The sequence below is a fragment of the Halichoerus grypus genome, chromosome 5 (genome assembly GCF_964656455.1).
Source record: "Halichoerus grypus chromosome 5, mHalGry1.hap1.1, whole genome shotgun sequence".
NCBI classification, from domain to species: domain Eukaryota; kingdom Metazoa; phylum Chordata; class Mammalia; order Carnivora; family Phocidae; genus Halichoerus; species Halichoerus grypus.
In genome coordinates, this window is record NC_135716.1 from 90,753,808 (window position 1) to 90,775,654 (window position 21,847).

Below are 21,847 nucleotides of genomic sequence, written 5' to 3' on the forward strand. Positions count from 1 at the left end.
TTAAATGGTTTGAACCACTATTAACGGGCTTGCATTAAAAAGCCCTGTGAATAAATACCACCCAAGTATTAGATGAGGCACACAAATTATGAGGACTCTTTAAGTTTTAACCCAGTAGCTAACTCTAAAGGTGCTACAACAACATGAGGTTTGTCCACATATGGTGTTCTTCCTAGGTTTCTCTCCGTTACTAGTGGTAAAGACCTCGGTAATATTTTGAAAATTTAATTAAAAGTAATTCTTAAGTAACACCATTCCCTTGGCAGTGACCTCATTTCTAGTTACATTAAAAAAAAAAAAAAAACCTTTGAAGAGAGGTTGAGGCTGGGAATGGCAGCTTCAGACAGCAGCTGAGAGAGAGCCTGGCCCCACTCTCAGGGTACGCAGACTAACGGCGTATACTCCAAACCAGCCAACAGAAAGGCAGGACTCAAGTTACAGCACACCTCAGCCTTCCTCTACTACAACGCTTCAGCCTTGACAAGCTTTAATGAAAATAGAACAAAATGACTAACGAAGATAGAAGGCAATTTAGGAAATAATACTCACAGATGGATGCCTTTCAACAAGTCCAAGCAACTGGCACTCAGATGTATTACACAGTCTCTGGGGTCAAGCCTTTGCCGTTTTCCTTTAAAGCTTTCCCGCAACAAAGTCCTCACTCACTGAGGCCCTGTCGCTGGTGTAAACCTGATAAGCAACTTTCCCAGTGATCCATGACAGAAAATCTACCTTGCTGCCGGGGCTGGCCCAAATCACTCTCTGAAAGCCCACTATGTAATAAGACTCGTTTTATTCGTGAAATAACATGAGAATTTAAGGCTGGAAGGGGGAAGTGCACCAGCTCAAATCTCATAGTTCTAGCCCCGCCACGCACCGGCTGTACACGCTTGGACAAACGTGTCACTCTCACACATGCAAACTGTGTGAGGACAGCCAAGTTTTTCTACCAGAACAGAGGTGACGAAAGTACCTTGCTGCTCGCTCTTGTGTTCTCAAAAAGCTCTGCCTTGAACTGTTCACCGTTAAGGGAAATGAGGGGAGACGGCTCCGTGTCACAGAGTTCAGACAACGTCATAACACTGAGCTGCTCTTCCAGAGAAAGGGCGAGGCCCTCACTTTTCAGTTCTGCCGGGTCCAGGGCCTGAAGAGAATACAGGAAGGGGGTAGGGGGGCAGGTGGGCAGTTGAGGCAGCAAGCCACGTTATTTGCCAATGAAGTGCGGATTGTTTAACATTTCACACAGCAAAATGTCTTGTAATTCATCATTGGTATCTCCTCAGAGAAACTGATTAAAATGTAATCTTGCAAGTTTTTCACCAGATGAAAGATAAATCAAATGATGGAACTTCTGAGAGATTTGCCAGACAGATTACATGATCATTCTGTTTTCCCCAGCTAAAGCAGTATAGTTAATTAAGCTATTGATAATCAAAACACATTACCACAGCTCCTCAAGAAGAGTAACAGACTCATCTTAATTATGGATGTGCCTCTATCCAACGCAAAGGCAACTTTTCCAATTGCGTAAGTTCCAATTGAGTTTTCATGACTAGCCTTAAAAGCCCCAATACCGCCTGAAGGCAGAAAAAACTAGTAGCTAAACTGGCTTTATGACATCCTAAAATACCAAAGTATTCATGAACGGTTTAACAAAACGACATTTTCCATTCTAAAATAAAGTTTATTTACAAAAACAAAAACAATAAAAGCTGTTCTCAACCCTATGGGAATTATCTCAAGATCAATAAAAACTAATATAAAGTAAAATAAAGAAGCTTCCTCTTCTCTGCCCCAACCAGAACACAGAAACACCCCAAAATGCCATTCCCCTTGACCGGGCAGGCTGGACCCCAGTTACAGAGGACTGAAATGGACCTCTCTGGCAGCCACTGTGGGGGAGCACACGAAGGGCTCTTCTTACCGATTTCAGGAGAGACAGGTGACAGCAACACTGGCGAAGTCTCAGCAACTGGGTCAACAGTACATGGGGAGTGCTGGATCTCTGCGAGTCTGCCACCATCCGGGGCCCAGCAAACTCCTGGGCCACTTCCACGAAGGAACACAAACCACAGGAAACAGGACAGGGTTTAAAACCGAAATATGGGGAAGAATCACAAACTGAAAAGAGGCTGTTTTGAACTTCTCTGATCTGCGATTCAATAATATAGCTCTAACTGACCTCTCTATCAAGGAAGCCAAACGAAATACTGGTTTTCTTTACGGGCCTAGTTGCATTTTAATAACGCGGATTTCAAGAGTAACTTACAAGAAGTTTAGATCACCAGGTCTGGCGATGGCAGATCAGCTTATTTTACTTTGGTCTAAGGTTCCTAGCTAAGGTCAAGTCTCTGATACCAAGCATTCATAACGTCCCGTAGCCATAATTTTACCGGATCTAAATCCACATCTTCATTATTTGTATGTACCTATGAGTGTCCACCACTTACCTTTACTGAATGGATTATCAGGGCTTCTTCCAGATTGGTTGCCCCCACCTTCACACCCTTTTAGATAGGATCGTAGAGCTGACCTGCCTCAGATCAAAAGAGAAAATGCACATGTAATGTTTGCTAAGACCAAAGAGGTTTACCAGGGGTCACTGCTTAACTGTGCTTGCAGTACGATCTTGACTAAGACTTATTAAATAAAGTCAGGCTCATGGCAAGCACTGGCCAAAGGTAATGAAAATTAATTATTCTAAAAGCCAAATCATTTTTTAATTGTCAAGAAACATATTAATAGTATAAATACCATGTTTGATGACAACTTACTATTAATTTATAACACATTATTGTAATGTTAATTAATATTGGTTTATATTTATCAATAAATACGATAATATTACATTAGGTTTACAAAGAGAAAAAAAAACATTCACATTGGAAGTGAGAAGTACCAAGTGGGAGAGGGTAAATCTGGAATTTCAGGAAGGACAAGAGGTTTAGAGAAAGTACAAAGAACACGTGACAAGAAGGATTACAGAGCAGTTTGTTGTTTTAAGTTCCAATGAGATGCTGAGTAGCAAGTCAAAGGTCAAAGAGATGTTCTTTCCCAATATGGCCCCACAGGACCAGACACACCTGGTGTACAGCGACCACGCTGTTTGGCTTCTACGCCAGGAAGCCAATGAAGAACAGGTTCAGTGTGTATAAAGACAGAGATACGCCAGGGAGTGGGTGAGGAGAGAGAAAGGGGCATTTAAAAACCAAACCAAACAAACAGAAAAAGGAACGTGGACATCCAAGTCATCAATAACACTATAAATGTAGTCTGAAGAAACTTGACCCTTAACTCCCTCCCAAGCAAGGACAGGAATCACACAATAAATGTGAGGTGCTTCCTCACTGCACACACCTTGATCTTGCCAAAAGGACACTGTAAACCTTCTCTTCATCTTCAGAAAGCTTTAAATGGTGCACTTGAAATTTACGCTGGGGCAGCATCACCTGGAGGAGTAGAAGAAATCAGCTGGTGAAGTCAGACAAATGACCTGGGCATTACAGAGTACATTCTCCACAGCGGACACTGGAAACCTAGTCAAGCCCTGGACAGCTCTCCCACCTGCCCTCAAAACAGGATGGCTGTGACACATGGCCACCTAGAGCCCCCTCACATGGAGATGGGACACTCAGAGGCTCCCGAGCAAAGCAGATGCCTATTCAAGCCAAACTGAGGACATGTCAGCCTCCTTCCCTGGCCTCCCCCAGGGACAAGTATAAACGAGATTACCAAGGGCTGGCCTGTGGAGTCCAGCTGGTCTTTTGTTCTCCTCAGCAAAAGGCTCTTGGTTAAAATACTTAACCGTTCTCCTCCTTTCTTTGAACCATTGTCAACCTGGCTCTTCCACAGTCGGAAATCATCGAATGGAGAACAACGGAGAAATCTTTTTTTGTTGAGGAAGAAGACAGAGAGTAGGAAAGAAGAATTGGAGAATGGTTCAAGGAGTAAATAAGGGTCCAAGGAAACACAGGAGATGAGAAACAAATCCAATTTTTCTGTTACATCCGTCATTCATTTTTTAACAGTGAATTTCATAGCAAAGCTCTGCAAGACACATGAAAAGAATCTAAGTTGATAACAAAACCACATTACAAAATGTGAATTTTCCCATTAACAATATCTGTATCGTCACAACAGGACATATAACCAATAGCTGGAATTTATTCCTAAAGCTTCAAAGGCCGGCAAAGAAATTCCATATCCTCTTATGGGCTTACTTGAATAAAAGCAAGGGCTTTAAAATCAGCATTCTTTTCTGTTTGCTTCAAATAAATTGTAGGCCTGACCCTAGGCCATACGCTTTAAAATAGAAAAAGCCCAAAACATTCACAGACTGAAGAAAGAGGACTTTTGTTTCACTTTAATCCATCCTATATTTTTCCATATATAGGGGCTGGATGTAATCACAGTCCTGTAGCTGCCAGTCCATCAACTGATTATCTTCTCATAAATATGAATTCTTTTACCCTTTAAAGGTCGAGAAGCTTGCCATCCGCTACACGAGATAATCTGGCACACTCTGGAGCTCTGTCATGGTAAGGAATAATGATGAAGGGTTAACTGACTCGGTTCGCATTTACATAATGCTGAGGAGTTCTACTCACTTGAGCAGTGAATACATGTCCAACAAGGTGTTCTGAATGGGGGTTCCAGTGACAGCCCAGCGGGCCTGGGCTTGGAGCCTGCACACAGCCATGGAAGTCTGCACTCGCGGGTTCCTCACACAGTGAGCTTCATCCAATATGATTCGAGCCCAGACTATTCGAAGCAAAGGCGTTTTTGCACTATCCTGGAAGAAACCCAAGCGACATCATCAATAGTATGGGAAAATGTACATGTCTTCAAGAAGAGATGGGGAAATAATGAACAAGTATTGAGAATCCACGCTTTCTGTCCAGTTTGAGGGCTTAGATCAGGTATACTGAAATGAGAATGAAGCTGAAGAAACCAAAAGTGGAGACTCTCAGTGGGTAAAAAGAAACAAGTCAACTCGAGAGCCCCAATCTTTGAGTTTAAGATGCTTAAGAGTAGGGGCGTCTGGGTGGTGCAGTTGGTTAAGCCTCCGACTCTTGGTTTCGGCTCAGGCTGTGATCTCAGGGTTATGAGATCAAGCTCCACATCAGGAGTCTGTTTGAAATTCTCTCTCTCTCCCTCTGCCCCTCCTGCTCCTGCTCAAGCACTCTCTCCCTCTCTCTCAAATAAATAAATAAATCTTTAATTAAAAAAAAAAAGACACTTAGGGGCACCTGGGTGGCTCGGCCGTTAAGCGTCTGCCTTCGGCTCAGGTCATGATCCCGGGGCCCTGGGATTGAGCCCTGCATCAGGCTCCCTGCTCGGCAGGAAGCCTGCTTCTCTCTCTCCCACGCCCCCTGCTTGTGTTCCTGCTCTCGCTGTGTCTCTCTGTCAAATAAATAAAATCTTAAAAAATAAAAAAATTAGGGGCGCCTGGGTGGCTCAATCGTTAAGCGTCTGCCTTCGGCTCAGGTCATGATCCCAGAGTCCTGGGATTGAGCCCCACATCAGGCTCCCTGCTCCGCAGGAAGCCTGCTTCTCCCTTTCCCACTCCCCCTGCTTGTGTTCCCTCTTTGGCTGTCTTTCTCTCTGTCAAATAAATAAAATAAAACCTTTAAAAAAAAAAAAAAAAAAAAACTTTAAAAAAAATAAAAATAAAAATAAAATAAAATTTAAAAAAATTATAATAAAAAAAAAAGGCAGTTAAGAGCAAAATCTTTTAACTTGAGTTTTCAAGTTAAAACTCAAAAGTGAGCAACAGCCGTGGGTCAGGACTGCACTAGGTGTCGAGCCTAGAAATTCGCTCGTTTCAATAAAATATTTACTAAATTGACAAAAATTCACTAAAAGTTTACTGCAAGTCTACTTTTATAACGTAAGATACGAAATCAGACATAAAGGACAGCTCCTAGCCTTAAGGAGCTCACGACGTAGCGGGAAGAAAAACAAGCAGAAAGATTAATTACAGCGTGATGTTTACATACTATGTGCCACTGGATAACCCAATACATGCTGGAGGACCCTAGTCAGTGTGGTTCACTGCTGTATCCCTAATACCTGAAATAGCAGGTGGCACATAGGAGATGCTCAGTATTGGCTCAGTGTGTGGAGGGCTATGACATGAGTAAGCACAAGGTGCTAGGAGAGCATTTAACCAAAGGATTAAAGGATTCTTGAAGCAGATGAAAAAAAACACAACAAATTAACCTGGAAAAGGCACGGAGGCAAAGCCTTCCATTCGGAGAGAATGCAAAGGCACAGCAGCATGACAGAGCAGGGCAGGTACACGTCCCCTGGTACTGCCACGCACTGCCACAGGGAGGGCTGGGGCGTAGGGGACGAGACACGCGCAAGCAGGGCAAGGTCATAAAAAGCCTCAGACCTCATGGAAAGGAACTACGGTTTTATCCTGAAAGCAATGAGGAACCACTGAGGAATCTGAACAGTTCATTATCAACAAGAAGTCAGGTTGGTCTGACCGGAGAAGCATTCTAGAGATTTCCCCAAATACGGAGATCGGACGAAAAATGAGAACATGCAGAAGATCCGTTCTGGGAACGGCACTGTATTTTCAGGAGAAAAACGCCCCACAGTAACTAGGCAATAAAGCCTTACACTGAGTAACTGAGACGACCCCGGACGCCCTAGCAAACACCCAGTTTTCACCTGGTTAGCGTTTAGCCTCGAGTCCCTTTGTTGGCCTACTGTTTGCAACCTCTTTTCCCTGGGAGGCGGAAGAGAGGCAGGCAATCATAGGCTTAAATACAAAAATACTTGTACTAAAGCACTAGTCTTCTCATTAAATATGAAAAATATCCTAAGAGTACACCCGGAAGACTCTAAGGTAAACACTGCAACAGGTGGGGCTTCCCACAGTCCCGTGACGAGCACCACTACTACTGCACTGTCCCTAACATTCGTTCTACACAACAACTGAATACTGTGCCAAACCTCATCCTTTATTCCCGACGAAGTCTGTCTAGAATAAAAGGGAAGGAAGAGGGGAACGAACCTTCCGTTTCCACGGGTGGAACGTTTGGGCCATTCCTGACCTCACAGGAAGGCACCTCTGCTGTGTGTGATGCGGTAGAAAGACTCGGGTAGACTATGAGGTGCGGTTCGCAGACTCACCTTCCCCACACCGGGGTTTGCACTGGGGACCACCCCCTCTTCTTTCTGTGTGGGAATCTCCTTGGCCAGAAGGTTATAGGTAGTGATCACGACGTCATAGGTAGAGAGGCTGCACCGACAGGACACAAGGTAAACAGTAAACAATCCCTCCATGACTGACAGGAGAGCTGGAGGTGATCCCTTTATAAAAATGCCTGCGCTGGAGGGACAGTTGGCAGAATTCATTAATTCCTGTCCTTAATCCACACATACATGGTTTGGGAGAAGGAAATTTTACTCACTTGCCTTACATCTCATCATTTTTATAGTCTGCTTACTATAGCTAAACGGCCTCCCTGTTCCCATCCCATGAGTCAGAGAGAAAAATCTCTGGCTGGAGCCATATAAAGCTGGATAGGATCTGGCAACGACAGAAGTAGGGTAGGGCTGGGAGTTAACATTTAATGATGATTTGAGAGCTAGATTGATGCTGAAGTCTCAGAGAAGTAAGAAGCCCTCAAAGCATGTTCATCTAGATCTGATCTTTCGCCTTATCATTCTATAACGGATTTCTGAAAACCCATTAATCCAGCCTTGACATTTGGGTAAAAAAAATACACTCTCTACGCTTTGAGTTTACCTTGCCTATACCCCTTTACGTGTAAAGATTCTTAACAAAAAGCACAAATTTTTTTCCAACAAAACTTAATACTGTGCATCTGGGAGAATGTCCAGAAATACTTTTTTGATAAAAATTATATGCCTAATTCAGAAGGAGCACCGTCTACATGTTGACTTAGCATCATATAGAGAAGAAGGATTAAGAATGATTCCGATCAGTCAACTAGTTTATTCTGAATACCAAACCAGGTATGACTGAAGTGCCAATCAAGTAAGGTGCAATTTATTTCTAATAACTATCTAGAACAGGGGCATCCGGGTGGCTCAGTCGGTCAAGCGTCTGCCTTCGGCTCGGGTCATGATCTCAGGGGCCTGGGATCGAGCCCTGAGTTGGCTCCTGCTCAGCGGGGAGTCTGCCTCCCCCTCTCCTTTTGCCCCTCCCCCCGCTCGTTCTCGCTCTCTCAAATAAATAAATAAATAAAGTCTTTAAAAAAACTATCTAGAACAAAGGCCAGCCACTGACAGTACTCTGCTGGAGAAGGCACGCAGGCCTGTCCCTGATGCCCTGATACCTTCAGTCTGCTAAAGCGACCCTCACTCGTGAGAGTGGGTGTAAGACTGAGGGCCCCCAATTTCGAAACTCACCCCTGAAAGACTACTGCTCTGTTCTTTAGGAGATGAAATATCTAATATGACAGGTTGGGGGATTATTTAGAAGCAGAAACAACTGTCTTCTTGACTAGATCAGCAAGTATTCAACCCAGACCATCACATCACAATTAGGAACAAAAAACAATTCCTTTAGGGGCGCCCGGCTGGCTTGGTCAGTGGAGCATGTGACCCTCGATCTTGTGGTTGGAAGTTCGAGCCCTACGTTGGGTATAGAGATTACATAAAAATAAAATCTTAAAAACCAAAAAAATCCTTTAAAACCAAAAGGCAAAGACTAGGACTAAAATTACCATCTGGGGAAACATTTTCCTTCCACCTTCCTGATCCTACCCCTTCAGGAATTCAACTAGGTCTAATCCTAAACTCTTGAATCAAAAACTTCTTAGAGGGGCACCTGGGTGGCTCAGTCGTTAAGCATCCGCCTTTGGCTCAGGTCATGATCCCTGAGTCCTGGGATCGAGTCCCGCATCGGGCTCTCTGCTCAGCGGGAGGCCTGCTTCTCCCTCTCCCACTCCCCCTGCTTGTGTTCCCTCTCTCGCTGTGTCTCTGTCAAATAAATAAATAAAATCTTAAAAAAAAAAAAAAAAAAGAAAACTTCTTAGATGGTTCCTATATGAAAAACAGAGCCAGTCTATACCAACTAACCATTAATATTCTACCAAGATGCTCTGTAAGACTAGGCTGGTTGCATTCACACGAACGGAAAAAGAACATGAAATTGGAAACAGAAATTCAACAAGAATGAAATAACTGTGGCAGACCATCGCGTGCCAGGGCTCCCTGGCCGACAGCTCGGGCATCTGAGGCTACCTCACACAGCAGCTCTTGTTGAGGATGGTGACAAGGATACAACAAAAGAACACCATTGTCTTCAAAGATGCATCTCTTAGCACAGGTGAAGGATGCTGGGTGACGACAGTGCCTTCGGTCTTCACACGTTACCATTAGTCCTGACTACGCGAGAGCTCAGGGAGAACAGGGAAGGCCAATATGGCCACTCAAGCCAAGAGGCTGAGGGCTCTCACCAACTGCCGTATTTCTGCACTTACGCTTTTGCACGCTGATCCCGATTGGGCCCATGATAGAGATAGACTCTTAGCGTGTTGTGGCTCACATGTTTCATCACCTCGTTTTTCCAGTGATGAATCAGGGAGGCAGGACAGATGATCAGCGTTCCATGGGAAGTGAACTCACAGGAGTCTTGAGGGGAAAAAAATCAACACCTCATGGCTCTCATTAAGTAGTCTTTAACTCCTTAAAGGTACCTCCCCTTCTTCTTGACTTTTATTCCTTCAATCACATTTTTTAACAAACTGCCGCTCTTATTTCCACACACAGCATAGAATAGAATGGGAAATGAGAGGGGTGGTCTTTTAACTCAAAACACTTCTTTATTTTCCCCTGTACAAAGGTCAGACAGAGAGTGGCTAAAGAGGGAAAGGGCGCAGTATGGGGCCTCAGTCTAAAAAAAACCAATGTGCTTCCACAGTGGTCAAAAGGTAGAAGCGGGATCATTTCCTACCTCGTCCTGAGTTGATTTGTTACAGGGGAGTAGTATTACTTTTTTCTGAAAAGCATAACTTAATTACATCCACATTACAATATAAGTACAAAACCGCTAAGACAGGCAAAAACTACGTGGGAGCCGGTTAGTGACGGAGTATTTGTACCACTGCTCCCCCTCCCCCATCTCTTTGCTATGCACGCAGCATGTCACTACTGCACCCAGAGGCACAGGACCCAGCTGCCACCGGGCTCGGGAGAGGCCTGGAGGGCGGACAGCCAGATCTGCACCTGGCCTACCAACCGAGTCCTGTCCTTGCGTACCTGGCAACTCACGTGGGATGTGGGGTTGCCGACACGTTCCATGTAGGACCTTTAAAGCACTTGGACAGTTATTTTATCCTAACAACAGAGGTTGTGGTGAGACAGAAATTGTCTAGAATTGGGAAACTTACGGAATTTCAGAAAACTTGGAAACAGCTTCCGCTATGGTGGCTAAAATCAAGAGGTTGTGACAGACCTTCCTTAAAAAAATTATATATTAACTAATTTGGCCCAACCCTGTACCTGTGTCCTCAGTGTTAACAAAAATCTTCATTACAGCCATTCCAGAGCCTTGGCTTTCTCTATACACTTTTTTCTAATCACAGGTCAGGCCAAGTTTATAGCAAACGGGGAAACAATCACTGGTAATGAGCAGATTCAGCATCAGAAATGATGCCACAGGACAGAGTCTAACACTGGTTTTTTTTGTTTGTTTGTTTTTAATTTTTAATTTTTTAATTTTATTATCTAACACTGGTTTTCTCATAAATTAATGACATATGACCAGAAGTATTCTCTCATAGCTGAAACACATCCACTCTTTGCCGGCTCACACAATTCAGGAAATAAGAGGTTACAAAGGCATTTGTATACCATCTCTGGAAAGCCAAGTCAATGCCGTGTTTTTGTCCTCTTGTTTGTTCTTCTCTCGATTCTTCTGGGTCAGGATGAGCGCAATCATTGTCAGGGTTTTCCCTAATCCCATATCATCCGCTGGAAAAGGAAAACCAAAGTCAGAGAGTTTATCACTTAGGGCAAAGAATCACCTCCATTTCAAGAGAAGAAACCACTGGCAGACCTTGGCCCTTACTTACTGCTGCTGGTCTAGGCACTATTCTTTCTGACCCTAACAAATCCTCGACTCTGTGTACGAAGAGGAACCCTAGCCCCTGCTCCTCATTTTCTAGATCAAAGACATTTACTGTGACTTTTGCAAAACTTAAAGCTTATTATTTAGACCTTGCTCTAGTGTTCACGTTGTATTGTTACTTATCTAATGCATTCCCTGGTATCTGTCTCAGTTTGGTGATACTGCCCAGTTTTTTAACTTTTCACTCCCCCAAAGCAGAAAGATCCAGTAGATGGAGTTAATTCAAAACAGTCCCCCATTCCCTTAACTTATTCATCAAAGAGGGGCATAAACTAACATTTCTAAGGTACTGTCATTGTGCCAATCACTGAACTTCCCTCACTGAATTTCCTATTTGTACCCTATAAAATATTCTCATCCTCACTGTAACAGTTTAAATAATCATTCTGACATAAGCAGAAGTAAAATGTCACAGCATGGGTTCAGGTTCAAATTCTGGCCCCGCGACTGTGCAGGTAAGGAGTTATCACAGCAGTCCTCACCACCATCCTCGGAGAGGCCTGCTGACAGGGTTGGCCCTGGGCTGGCATCTGGGAACTCCAATTCAAGCAGGGTTCCCACCACTTTCAGAACTTCTAAGAGGGGCTCACTGTGCCTACACTGTGTGCACAAACACTATGGTTTATGCTGAACATCTGCTTTCCTTTTGGAAGCCTGGCACTTCAGGACCGACCAGGTCTGAAGCCACCAGTGTGACCAGCTCCCAGTAGACACCTGGGGCCCAAACTCCCCTGCTTGGCAACATCTTACATGTGTGACTTCACTGCAAAAGGCCTCTGGAAGCTTCCACCTGGTGTCCCCCGAACTTTGTCCCGTGGGCCTTTTCCCTTTGCAGATTTCAACTTACAACACATCAGAATAATTTTATTTTTTTATTTTGTAATAAATCCTAGCCATGAGTACAACTATATGCTGTGCATCCTCCTCGCAAATCATAGATCCTGGAGGTGGTCCTGGGGAGCCCCGTCACAGCCACTCACTAGCCCTTGTGGCCATCTGTCATGTTTTCTAGAAGCTGAGCACCTTGGAAAATTTTAGTTCGATGAGTCTCCAAAGCAGAACACAGAAAACTGGCTTTCTAGGGTCCCCTGCACCTAAGGCCCCGGCAGTGTGCCTTGGCTCTGGAGAACACACGTACTCACACAAGAGTTCAATTCAGATGCAAGCAACTTGAGAAAAGAGGCTCCCTGTGAAATCCTTTTTCAGGACTTCAGGAAGCAGGAAGGGGTGGAGACAGGAGTCTCTGACTTTGGGGTGGCAACACTTTCCTTTAGAGTCTGATGGAGCAAAGCAGCCATGACAGTTCCCACAAGACACTCAGGTTCTTACTTGACTTTGGCCATGCTCCTAGACGTCTGGCCTCCAGCCTGGCTCTCCACCCCTCCCAGAAACCCTCTGTGCCACCAGAGAATGAACTCTCCCTCTGCTTAATTAGCCATAGTCAGCTTCTACCACGTGCAGCCACGACCTGACCGATCCTACAGCTATATACTCTTGACTATGTTGCTTTACCATCCTGCACCTCCGTTTCTTCATCTGTAAAAGGGGGGCAGCAGAATGCCCATCCCAGAGCTGTTGACAGGATCAAATGAAACAACACGCATGTTGGCTCTTAACATAACACCAGACTCACCCAGAATTCCTCCGTGTGGCTTCTGACTTTCCCTCCATAGCAACCAGGCCAACGCCTGCTTCTGGTGCAGTAGCAAAGGGAGCTGACAAAGGGAAGAACCAAAAGCTGAGTATAAATTCCTCAGGAGGGGCTGGATCCTGACTACACGGACTCCACGCTCTCCTCTCCTCTTTTCTGTAAGCGATCCTCCCAATATTCCAGCTGTCATGGGGCTGCTCACTGCACCTCAGAGGTCCTTGACTCCACCTCTCACCCAGGGTGACCGCACGTCCTGCCCGGGACAGACCTGCCCCTACTGGCCAGCACGTCTATCAAGAGCGTCCCTCAAGTGAGAGTCTCGTTCTGTCTGCTTTAATCAGCCAGGCAGTTTCTACTGCTTGCAACCAAGACCTCCGACCGGCCCCCTTCCTTTCACTGATGAACCATTCCGATGGTTCTTCCTCATTCTCTCTTAAATTCGACTCTCCTCTCTGTAGGCAATGTCCCCATCTGCACCGTGAGTCATAAATTTGGCGGACACCCCCTTCCAGTCTTTTCTTACTCATCTTGTACCCCGTGACAAAAACAATCTTCAGAAAACACCTGGCTCACGATTCTATGGGATGTCATCCCATCTCCTGAGCGAGGCTATCTGAGCTGCTTCCCTGTGCCAGGTTGTACTGCAAGGGAGGGCCCCGCTCAGGGATGTCACCTGCTCCCCATCTTCACTGGCTAGTCCTGCTTGTGGCCTCTTCTCTCTGACCGCAGTGTTTGGCTTTACCCTCTCTACTCCTCGGGCTTGCAACTTCGTGAAGGCACAGGGTAGGCAGGCAACGAAGAATTCTTTACCTACGGTGACTCTTCCCTTATTTTGAATTCCTTTTGTACGTTGTATACCGTCTGTGGTCCGATACAGTGCACATTTTACCTTTGTTTTCGTGTCATTTTCTAGTTGTTTCATATATATTGTAGATGCACTTCCCCCCAACTAGTTAAGAGCAGTAAGTCCTTTGCATCCTTGTGGCACCTACCGAAGCTCAATAAATGGGTCTTCTATTGCTATCGACCCACAGAATTTTGTGGCTTTAAGAAAAAAAGTGGGTTTTGTACTTTCTTCTCAGAGCTAAACAGGAGGAGAAAATACTAGAAGGGAAGCCACGAAAGCATTATCTGTAGGAAAGATCCATCAGGAGGGCAGCCCCCCAGGGTCTCCCGGTCCGCGGTGCAGGGACACTCTTAGAGCACAGTCTGCACCACGAGCCTCCCCTGGCTCACCTTCAGCCCAGCTGGATCCTCTGCCACGGCTGTCTCACCGGGCCGAGACTCAAGGGACGCGTGCAGCTCATCAATGGCTTTACTTATGATTTCCCACATGGCATGGGGGCCGTCCTGTTTCGTAGGACCTGCGTACAGACAGGTGGTATCTAAAGGGTCACAAGTGCTACACCCTGGCTAACGCTGCAAACCAGCAATTCACGATTTGCCAGGTAACCGATCTGCGCGGACTACAAATTCCCACCCCTCGATTTTCCTTCCTCGCAAGCTCCTCTAGCCCCATTTCCTGTTTGTTTGTTTAACCACACACTTACCATAATAAAGGGCAAAGTAACAGAAAGTGTAATAAAAAGAGAACTTGTAGTATTTTTGGTAGGCCTTTTTTTTTTCTCCAGTTTCAAAGAGGAGGCAGAGGAAAAGGTAATGCCATCATTATTTTAGGAAGAAAAGATCCTTGGAGCTGGATGCAAAGAAGGGAAGCCAGCAACAGGGAAGGCTGGGCTAGGTTAAATCCGTGGATGTTTAGGTAGACAGGGAGACAGCCCCTGATGTGCACCTCACATGCTGACCGCACTGTGCCAGGATTTTGAGAGAGCGAGCATGCACGTATGTGCGAGTGTGCAAAGCGGGGGGGAGCAGAGGGAGAGGGACAAGCAGACTCCCCACTGAGCACAGAGCCCAACGCAGGTCTTGATCTCATGACCCTGAGATCATGACCTGAGCTGAAATCAAGAGTCGGATGCTTAACCAACTGAGCCACCCAGGCGCCCCGAAACGAGCGCATTTTCTGTTCCTTTTTAGGCTGGCCTCAGCTGCATCTGGCACCGAATCTATTTCTGACCCCCTGTTAACTATCACTCTTCCACTTTCTCCCTTTCCTTCCTTTTTCTGTTTCCTTGCTTCTTTCCTTTTCCCGTTCCAGTTCTCTGGTGCTCCTCAGCTGGGAGAAAACTGGCCTTAGTTTTTCCAGTCACTGCCAGCCAACCAGACCAGTGAGCTCGGGTCCCGTCTCCTGATCAGCAAACCAACCCATCCTAGGCCATATGATCTTTATTTGCAGTTACTTCTGAACCACAGTTTTCTGGAAAGTTCAGGACGGAAACTCATTTAAATAGGGTCTCACTGCTCTCGGTGGGTCTTTGGTCATCAGCTTGACTTCCGTCACTTCTCTGCTCTGCCTTAACACATGGGGTGCAAATGTGCCCGCTGGTCTGCCTACCTCATCGTGGTGTAAGTTTAAGTTTTCATTCACAAACATTTACGAGAGGATTCCCATGTGCCGGCCACTGGGTTGACTGATTACGGCCGGTGAACAAGGCAGGCACAGAAATCTAAACGCCGCGCAAAGCTCAGCTGAGCATCACAACCTGTATCATACAGGCAGCTGACAACTCCAGAAGGGCCTCTCCCTTCACACGGGCACAGAGACATCTCCTCGGCAGCCTTTAACTTGTAGGGGTAGCTATTCACCCCAGGGCCAGACCCCTGGATCTTACCTCCATAGCACCAACTGGATCCCCCAGCAGCTACCGGGCAGGCAGCCTTCAGTCCTTGAGAACCCAGAGGCTGGAGACCCTGGCCCTGCAGGGGCTGGGGAGGCACCAAGTGAGGGGGCTCAGTGGTACTTTTGGTGGAGTTTCTCTGTTGCGGTACTGGAGTGTTACTCTTCTCATTAGTGTCTGCTCAGAAAAAAGAAAAAAACAAGGAAAGAACAGGCTACAGTTCAGGAAAGCAAAGGAATTATATGTGTGAGAGGAGGTCAAAAGAGGGTGGGATCACTACCACTCCAACGAGCTGGGGAAGACCTCAAGAGCACAGCACTGAAAAGTTCTTAAATGATGGGAAAGAGTTGAGTCCACAGGAAATGAAGGAAGTTTTTATAAATCACAAGTGTAATTTTGAAAAGCTCAGAAGTAGAGAATCAGATGGAAAGGTGAATGGGTCAACATATTCTTTATTGAAAGGGCTTCTCGAATGTCTCTTTTAGAGTTCCTGCAAACCCCGAGTTCTGGGGCGTAACCCATTTTACCTGGCTCTGTGGTGAGGGCAAGAGCACCAAGGGCTTCCTCCAACTCTTGAATTTGCTGGAGCAACTTCTGACCCTTGTCTGGAAGAGCCTGGATGTTCACCGATCCCAGTGTGCTCTGAAAAACAGATCCTGTAAGATGACCTCCCGCCTCAAGTTGTTAGAAAGACAGTTTCAGATTAAAGTAGCCTAAAATGTGAAAACTCTGAAATCAGCGTCCTTTAAGTGTATGTGTGAAAACCAGTGTTTGGTTTGGTTTTGTTTTAAACCCGACAGATTGACTAACCCTGAAAATATAAACCCAGGAAAAGACAGAACCTAAATATTCACCCACAAAACCTTTCTCACGTTGACATGTCTGACTTGCTCGTGGACCCCAGCAAGCAATGCTCTGACCTTAAAAACAAAGCACATGGTAGGTCAGTAGTTACCTTCTTTTGCTTCAGTTGTGTTGTGAGGTACACACGTTGGGCTGCTGGGTCTGAAGGCTCCACCTTCCTGGAAACACCCGAGGCAGGAGATGGTTTTCTCTGCACACTCTGACCAGGGAACGGGAGGTTCTCCTCCTTGTGTGAGTCCGGAGTCGAGTCAAAGAGCAAGGCAGGCTCAGAGGAAGTGAAAACGGCATTATTCTCGTCACGGTCGCCACGGCTGGAGGCCACTTCCGGCCTCTGTCCCAGGGAGCGCCCTGTGGCCGGTGGCGCAGGCCCATCCCCAGGCTCTGACTGTCGGGTGGTCTGCGAGCCTGGCTCGTCCCTTGCCTTTGTTTCTCTAGCCTCCCGGCTCTTGGGGTGCTCTTTGCTGACGTGTTCCCCTTTCTCGGGCTTGCTTATTGGGTTCTGACTGTGAATAATTCCAGGCAAAGGCTTGGTTTCCTTTTCCCTCAGAGGCTCTGATTTTTTTTGGACAGGATGACTCTCAACGTGTGATTTCTCCTGAAGAGACCCAGATGGTTTCCTCAGCTCTTCACCATGGCACTGCTTGGATTTAACCTCAGAAAGGTTTCTTATGTGCATCCCTTCATTCTCCCTTGCTGCATGCTGAAACTCTGTCTTCTCCCCTCGCAGCTGCTCTTGAGATGCAGGTTGTTTTTTCTTTACCTCCAGGCCAGATGAGAGATCTTGCTTCGTCCAGCAGTTGGATTCAGGCTTCCATTCCTTCTTTTGATCCAAGAGCACATCTACCTTTTCCTTTTGCTTCTTATCATTCATCTTATCCCCAGCTTCGCCTTTGGTGAACTGTTTCCAGAGAGACGGTTCTTGATTCTTGTCCAGGACCTTGAATGGGTTTCTCTGCTGGGTGGAAAGATAATGAAGAGGCTCAGAGGCATGCTGAGACTTGTTGGTTACAGAATGTTCTTTGGAACGAGGCTCCTAAAAGACAAAGAAAATAAGCTCAATATAAAACATTAATGCGAACATCATATCTAGAATGCCCTTTTTTCAGAGGAAATGGAAACAGTAGTCCAGTATTTCTGAACATTCCTGGGACCATTTCTGCCTCTAGGAAAGACTAGGTACCTAACACAAAGTATTAGTTTCTGAACAGTACTTTCAATGCTTGGTTCCTTCTCTGTCCGTGACTACTGATTTCCCGGGCCTCAAGGACAAGTAGTAACCAAATCAAGTGCTTTTGCAGTTGTAACAGCCACAATGTATACCTTTCACAAAAAATTACTCTCTCGAGATGAATTTATCCCCAAACGTATACAGTGTCTTATGCTTGCTTTGAGTTTGGCTTTAGGGCAGTTTCACTGTAGGAATCCAGAGTCATAAGTCTGAGCTACACCTCAACCAATGGAAGTCTTGCCGCTTCCCTGGGCCGAGCCCCTCATGCGCTGGGCATCTATCAGTCTCTCACGGTCTAGGAGCTTACAAATGACACCCTGCTTATACCAACATCAAGGAGATAACCAGTCTATAAAAAGATGCTGAAGTCAGTCAAATAAATCCAAATTTTTTCCTAAACAGAACAGTGACCACATTTAAGACCTTGAAAAATATTTAAGTGACATAGGAGGCAAATAATTAAATCTCCACTGTAACCAAATAGTCCTTTGAATTAGAAGACCCGATAGGGTCCACGTTGCTTAAAGAAAAGAACTATCTTTCAGAGACAGTATGATGAAGACCAACCAGTTTATACTGGATTTCAAGGTCTTTTCGGGCAACACCACAGATTAAACAGTCTTAGCAGAGCAGGTTTGAAGACAGGAATAACTCCTACCTGCCATGGGATACTTCCACACCATTGCTTCCCCGCCGCCTTACTTCTAATGCACTGGAAGAACAATCTAATGAAGTATAAAACACAAACAATCAAGGCTGTGGAAATCCATTACAACGAGATAAATTTCTTTTTCAACCAAAAAACATCTTGCAATGTTTTGGAAGGTCACTTGAAACCAGTTACTCCTACATTTACATTTAAAAATTCTCTACTGCACGGGGTATGTATAAGGGCTAAGAAATGAAAGAAAAGAGGAGTCGTGGAAACCAAGATGTACACAGGTTTATTCTTTTTACTCTGTAAAGAATGACTAAAATAGAAACATGATCAGCAGTGGCTGCTAAAATCAGAAAAGGAGAGATAACCAGACATTAGGTATCCCTGATGGGAAACCACGAAACAACCTATATGGTAAAACAAAACAGAACTAAGCCAAACCAAAACAAACAAAAACTAACCCGGTTCAGGTCAAACCCCCAGATTAAATTGCCAATTTACGGAAAATACAAACAACAGGAACACACAGAGCTCGGCCACGGGGATGTGATCTGTAAATCTTGACAGTGAGAAATGCTCCATGACAAACAACTGCCTTCCTTCAAAAAATAAATTACAAGGGGGGAAGAAAATGGAGAGAGAACTCCAGAGACTTCAAAGACATTATCAGTCAATTGCAACTGTGAACCTTATTTATTGATTTAAACAAATAAACAGAAAATTATTAAAAATAAACTATTTATGACATCTATGAAGCTCCTGGAAATCTGCACTCCAACTGGTTCAAAAGACAGAGAATCCCTATCTCTTAGAGCCATACACTGAAACATTTACAGAAGAAATGATGTTATCTGGGATCTGTTCCAAAATATGGCAGGAGCTGGGGACTACAGTGGGTAGAGTATACACAGAACCAGATTGGCATGAGCTGGTAACTGTTGAAGTTCTATGCTGCATTATTCCATCTTGTCTACTTGTCTATATTTGCAATTTCCCATTTAAAAAAAAAAAGATTGTATCAGACATACATCCCAATACAAAACTGTCCCTGCACCAGTAAACACAGCCTACACACCCACTACACAGAAATGGCTATGCTGCTCCATTAGCAAACGAAACCTCGCATGCGCTCTGGCGTCCCAGCTTTTGCATGTGATTCTCCCTCCATCCAAAGGATGTCCTCTTTATCCCTGTTTGCCCACCACTTCCCCCATCACCAGTTGTCAAAAGTCCTACAGGTCCCTCAACGTCCAGTTCGAGCCATACCTCCTTTGCAAGGTCTTCCCCCCATTCCCTTCCCTGTTCATCCACTGTATTATTTCTCTATTTCTGTTGTATTTAGTTGTATTACACTCATATCTGCCTGTCTGCCCGACTACATTTTCAGCAACCGGAAGGCTATAACCATATGTGATCTCTTTATTCCCAAGTATGCCTTGCCTTTTGTGCATAATTGTTCAGTATCACAGAATTAAATAGAGTGAGCTGATTTTTTCCTTACCCAAAATGATTCCTCAAACACATTGAATAGTCAGTCAAAGAAGAGCTTTCAAATATCATTTTACTTAATTGTTTAACTAGGTAATAAACTCAACCAAAAAGTATAAAATGGCCATGAAAAGGACCCCCTCACGGTACCCTATATGCCCAGTTCCCATCCCTTCCAAGTAACCATTCCTATTAGCTTTCTGTTTACCTTCCCAGAGATTTTTAAATGTATATTCAGATCAATATAAATATATGAATCTTAATTTCCTTTTCCACACCAACAGATAGCATAGTATCCATACTACTAAATACCTTGCTTTTTTTTTTTAATGTCTTCAAAATTTTTCTAGAAGAACATATAAAGGGTTTACACACACACATTTTTCCCCCCTACAGCTGCACAGTTAGTTTCCCACTATTTAGAGTTCCATTATTTATTTATCCAGAACCCTCTTGATAGACAGTTTGGTTGTTTCCAATTTTGTGCTACTAAAAACAATGTCACAATGAATTTTAATATATCTCAAGAGTAACTGCTTATTTCTCATACTGTACACTAGGGCCTTCTCTGTTTTCTTGATCAATTACTTTCTGGATTTTATTTGTTGCTGTTATTGAACTCATTAAATTCCATTTTTACCTACATTAATCCTTTCTTTCTCCTTTCTCTCAGTTTAATTTCTTGCTCTTTTCTAACTTCTTAGGTTAGCCCCGTGATATACAACACGAATCAAGACAGTCTGAGTCCCAATTCAAAATCCCCGGATGTCATTACCTCACCTGGACATGTAAGCAAAGGTAAGCCTCAAATGAACAAGTGTTCCATAAAAGTCAAACTAAAAAGAAAATAGGTCCAGCCCCTCTCATACAAACTCACAATTTTCCCATTCAAGCTCACAATTTTCTGAAAAAAATTTTACTGGTCTCTTTAGTTTTTCTCACAGCAATAGGATATTATATTGAACATGTGTAATAAAATTTCTGAGATGCTTCGAATGCATAACAATTCAAAGTATTGGCAACTATTAGGCCATACCACTCCTGATCAAAGTGAATCAAGAATAAATTTCTGCTGTTATTTTAAGTGTATCAAGACAAGAATATCCCATAAATCGTATCTATTTGAAAGCCCAAGCCACTGCAGACTTTCAAAGGGGCAGGACTTGGAGACCAAGAAGGGAGAAAACAACACATGTATGATTGAACTACTAAGCATGTATATGTTCTAGGCACGGTGCTAAAAATGCTTGTACTTGTGTTTTTATTAAAACCAATATGGATGGGCTTCTCTGTTTTTAGGATAAAAAGTTTATGTTTATTAAATTGCAAATCAACAAAGAAAGCAATGGGAATGTATTCTCAGAGAAATCAAATATTGATTCTGCTATGAAGAAGAGTGTAATTTCTGCAGTATATTCATTATTTCCCAGGCCGTAAGCAATAAACAATAATGAGGAACACAGCCAGAGGAAGCCAGACCTCTTTATCCTCCCTTCTTCCTAAAGGCTGATCGTCCAACCCAGATTTACACCGTCAGGCACATTCACTTCAGCCAGGCCACGAGTCTCTCGGGCTCCAGAGTCGTCGTCCATTGGTTCGAATCCCAGCCTCACTACATAATTAGCTCTGAATCCTCAGATACCTCACTTGACTAGTCTCTGTGCCAGTTTCCTTTTCTCTAAGATGGCCAAAAAAAAAAAAAAACAAAAAAAACACACAAAACAAAAGAAGTACCTACTTCATAAGATCACTGTGAAGACCACACACATTAATACATGTAAAGATAAGATTCAGACCAATGCCTGACCCATATTAAGGACTTGCTAAGCAATAATAATCATTAGTTCACTCCCTCTGACCCTCTTGCTTATTCCTATATCCACACTTCCGTTTATAGCCCCCAAGTACTTATCTTTTACTGTATCCAAATTTTAAAGGTCATTCAAGGCCACTCTCAACTCCTACACTATCTCAGTAACTTGCACCAGCATTAACCCCTTACTGCAGGTCTTACTAGATCCCAGAAGCGCCTGCATTTGAACACATCCAATTTAATGCTACTACATGCAGATCGCGCTGGGCACCAGCCTTCCTGTGTCTGACT

The 21,847-nt window shown here is 44.3% G+C and overlaps 1 protein-coding gene across 9 annotated transcripts in view; it reads right to left on the bottom strand.

Moving 5' to 3' along the window:
• The window catches only part of TTF2 (transcription termination factor 2), a 43,033-nt gene that overhangs the window by 12,403 nt on the left and 8,783 nt on the right, over positions 1–21,847 (bottom strand). For 6 of the 9 annotated variants that reach the window (XR_013447954.1, XR_013447953.1, XR_013447952.1 and 3 more), the window contains exons 4-18: positions 18,256–18,322; positions 16,461–17,402; positions 16,033–16,147; positions 15,500–15,682; positions 14,004–14,131; positions 12,750–12,831; positions 10,840–10,959; positions 9,468–9,618; positions 7,147–7,255; positions 4,608–4,792; positions 3,733–3,886; positions 3,358–3,449; positions 2,451–2,533; positions 1,925–2,049; positions 974–1,144 (exon numbers count right to left, since the gene is read on the bottom strand). Coding sequence is in view for 1 of the 9 variants with exons in the window: in XM_036071026.2 (XP_035926919.2) it covers positions 974–1,144; positions 1,925–2,049; positions 2,451–2,533; positions 3,358–3,449; positions 3,733–3,886; positions 4,608–4,792; positions 7,147–7,255; positions 9,468–9,618; positions 10,840–10,959; positions 12,750–12,831; positions 14,004–14,131; positions 15,500–15,682; positions 16,033–16,147; positions 16,461–17,402; positions 18,256–18,322 (2,707 nt within the window). In the remaining 8 variants the exon portion in view is untranslated. The remainder of the gene's footprint in view (positions 1–973; positions 1,145–1,924; positions 2,050–2,450; positions 2,534–3,357; positions 3,450–3,732; positions 3,887–4,607; positions 4,793–7,146; positions 7,256–9,467; positions 9,619–10,839; positions 10,960–12,749; positions 12,832–14,003; positions 14,132–15,499; positions 15,683–16,032; positions 16,148–16,460; positions 17,403–18,255; positions 18,323–21,847) is intronic. The other 3 variants (XR_013447956.1, XR_013447955.1, XR_013447958.1) reach the window with 3 other exon arrangements.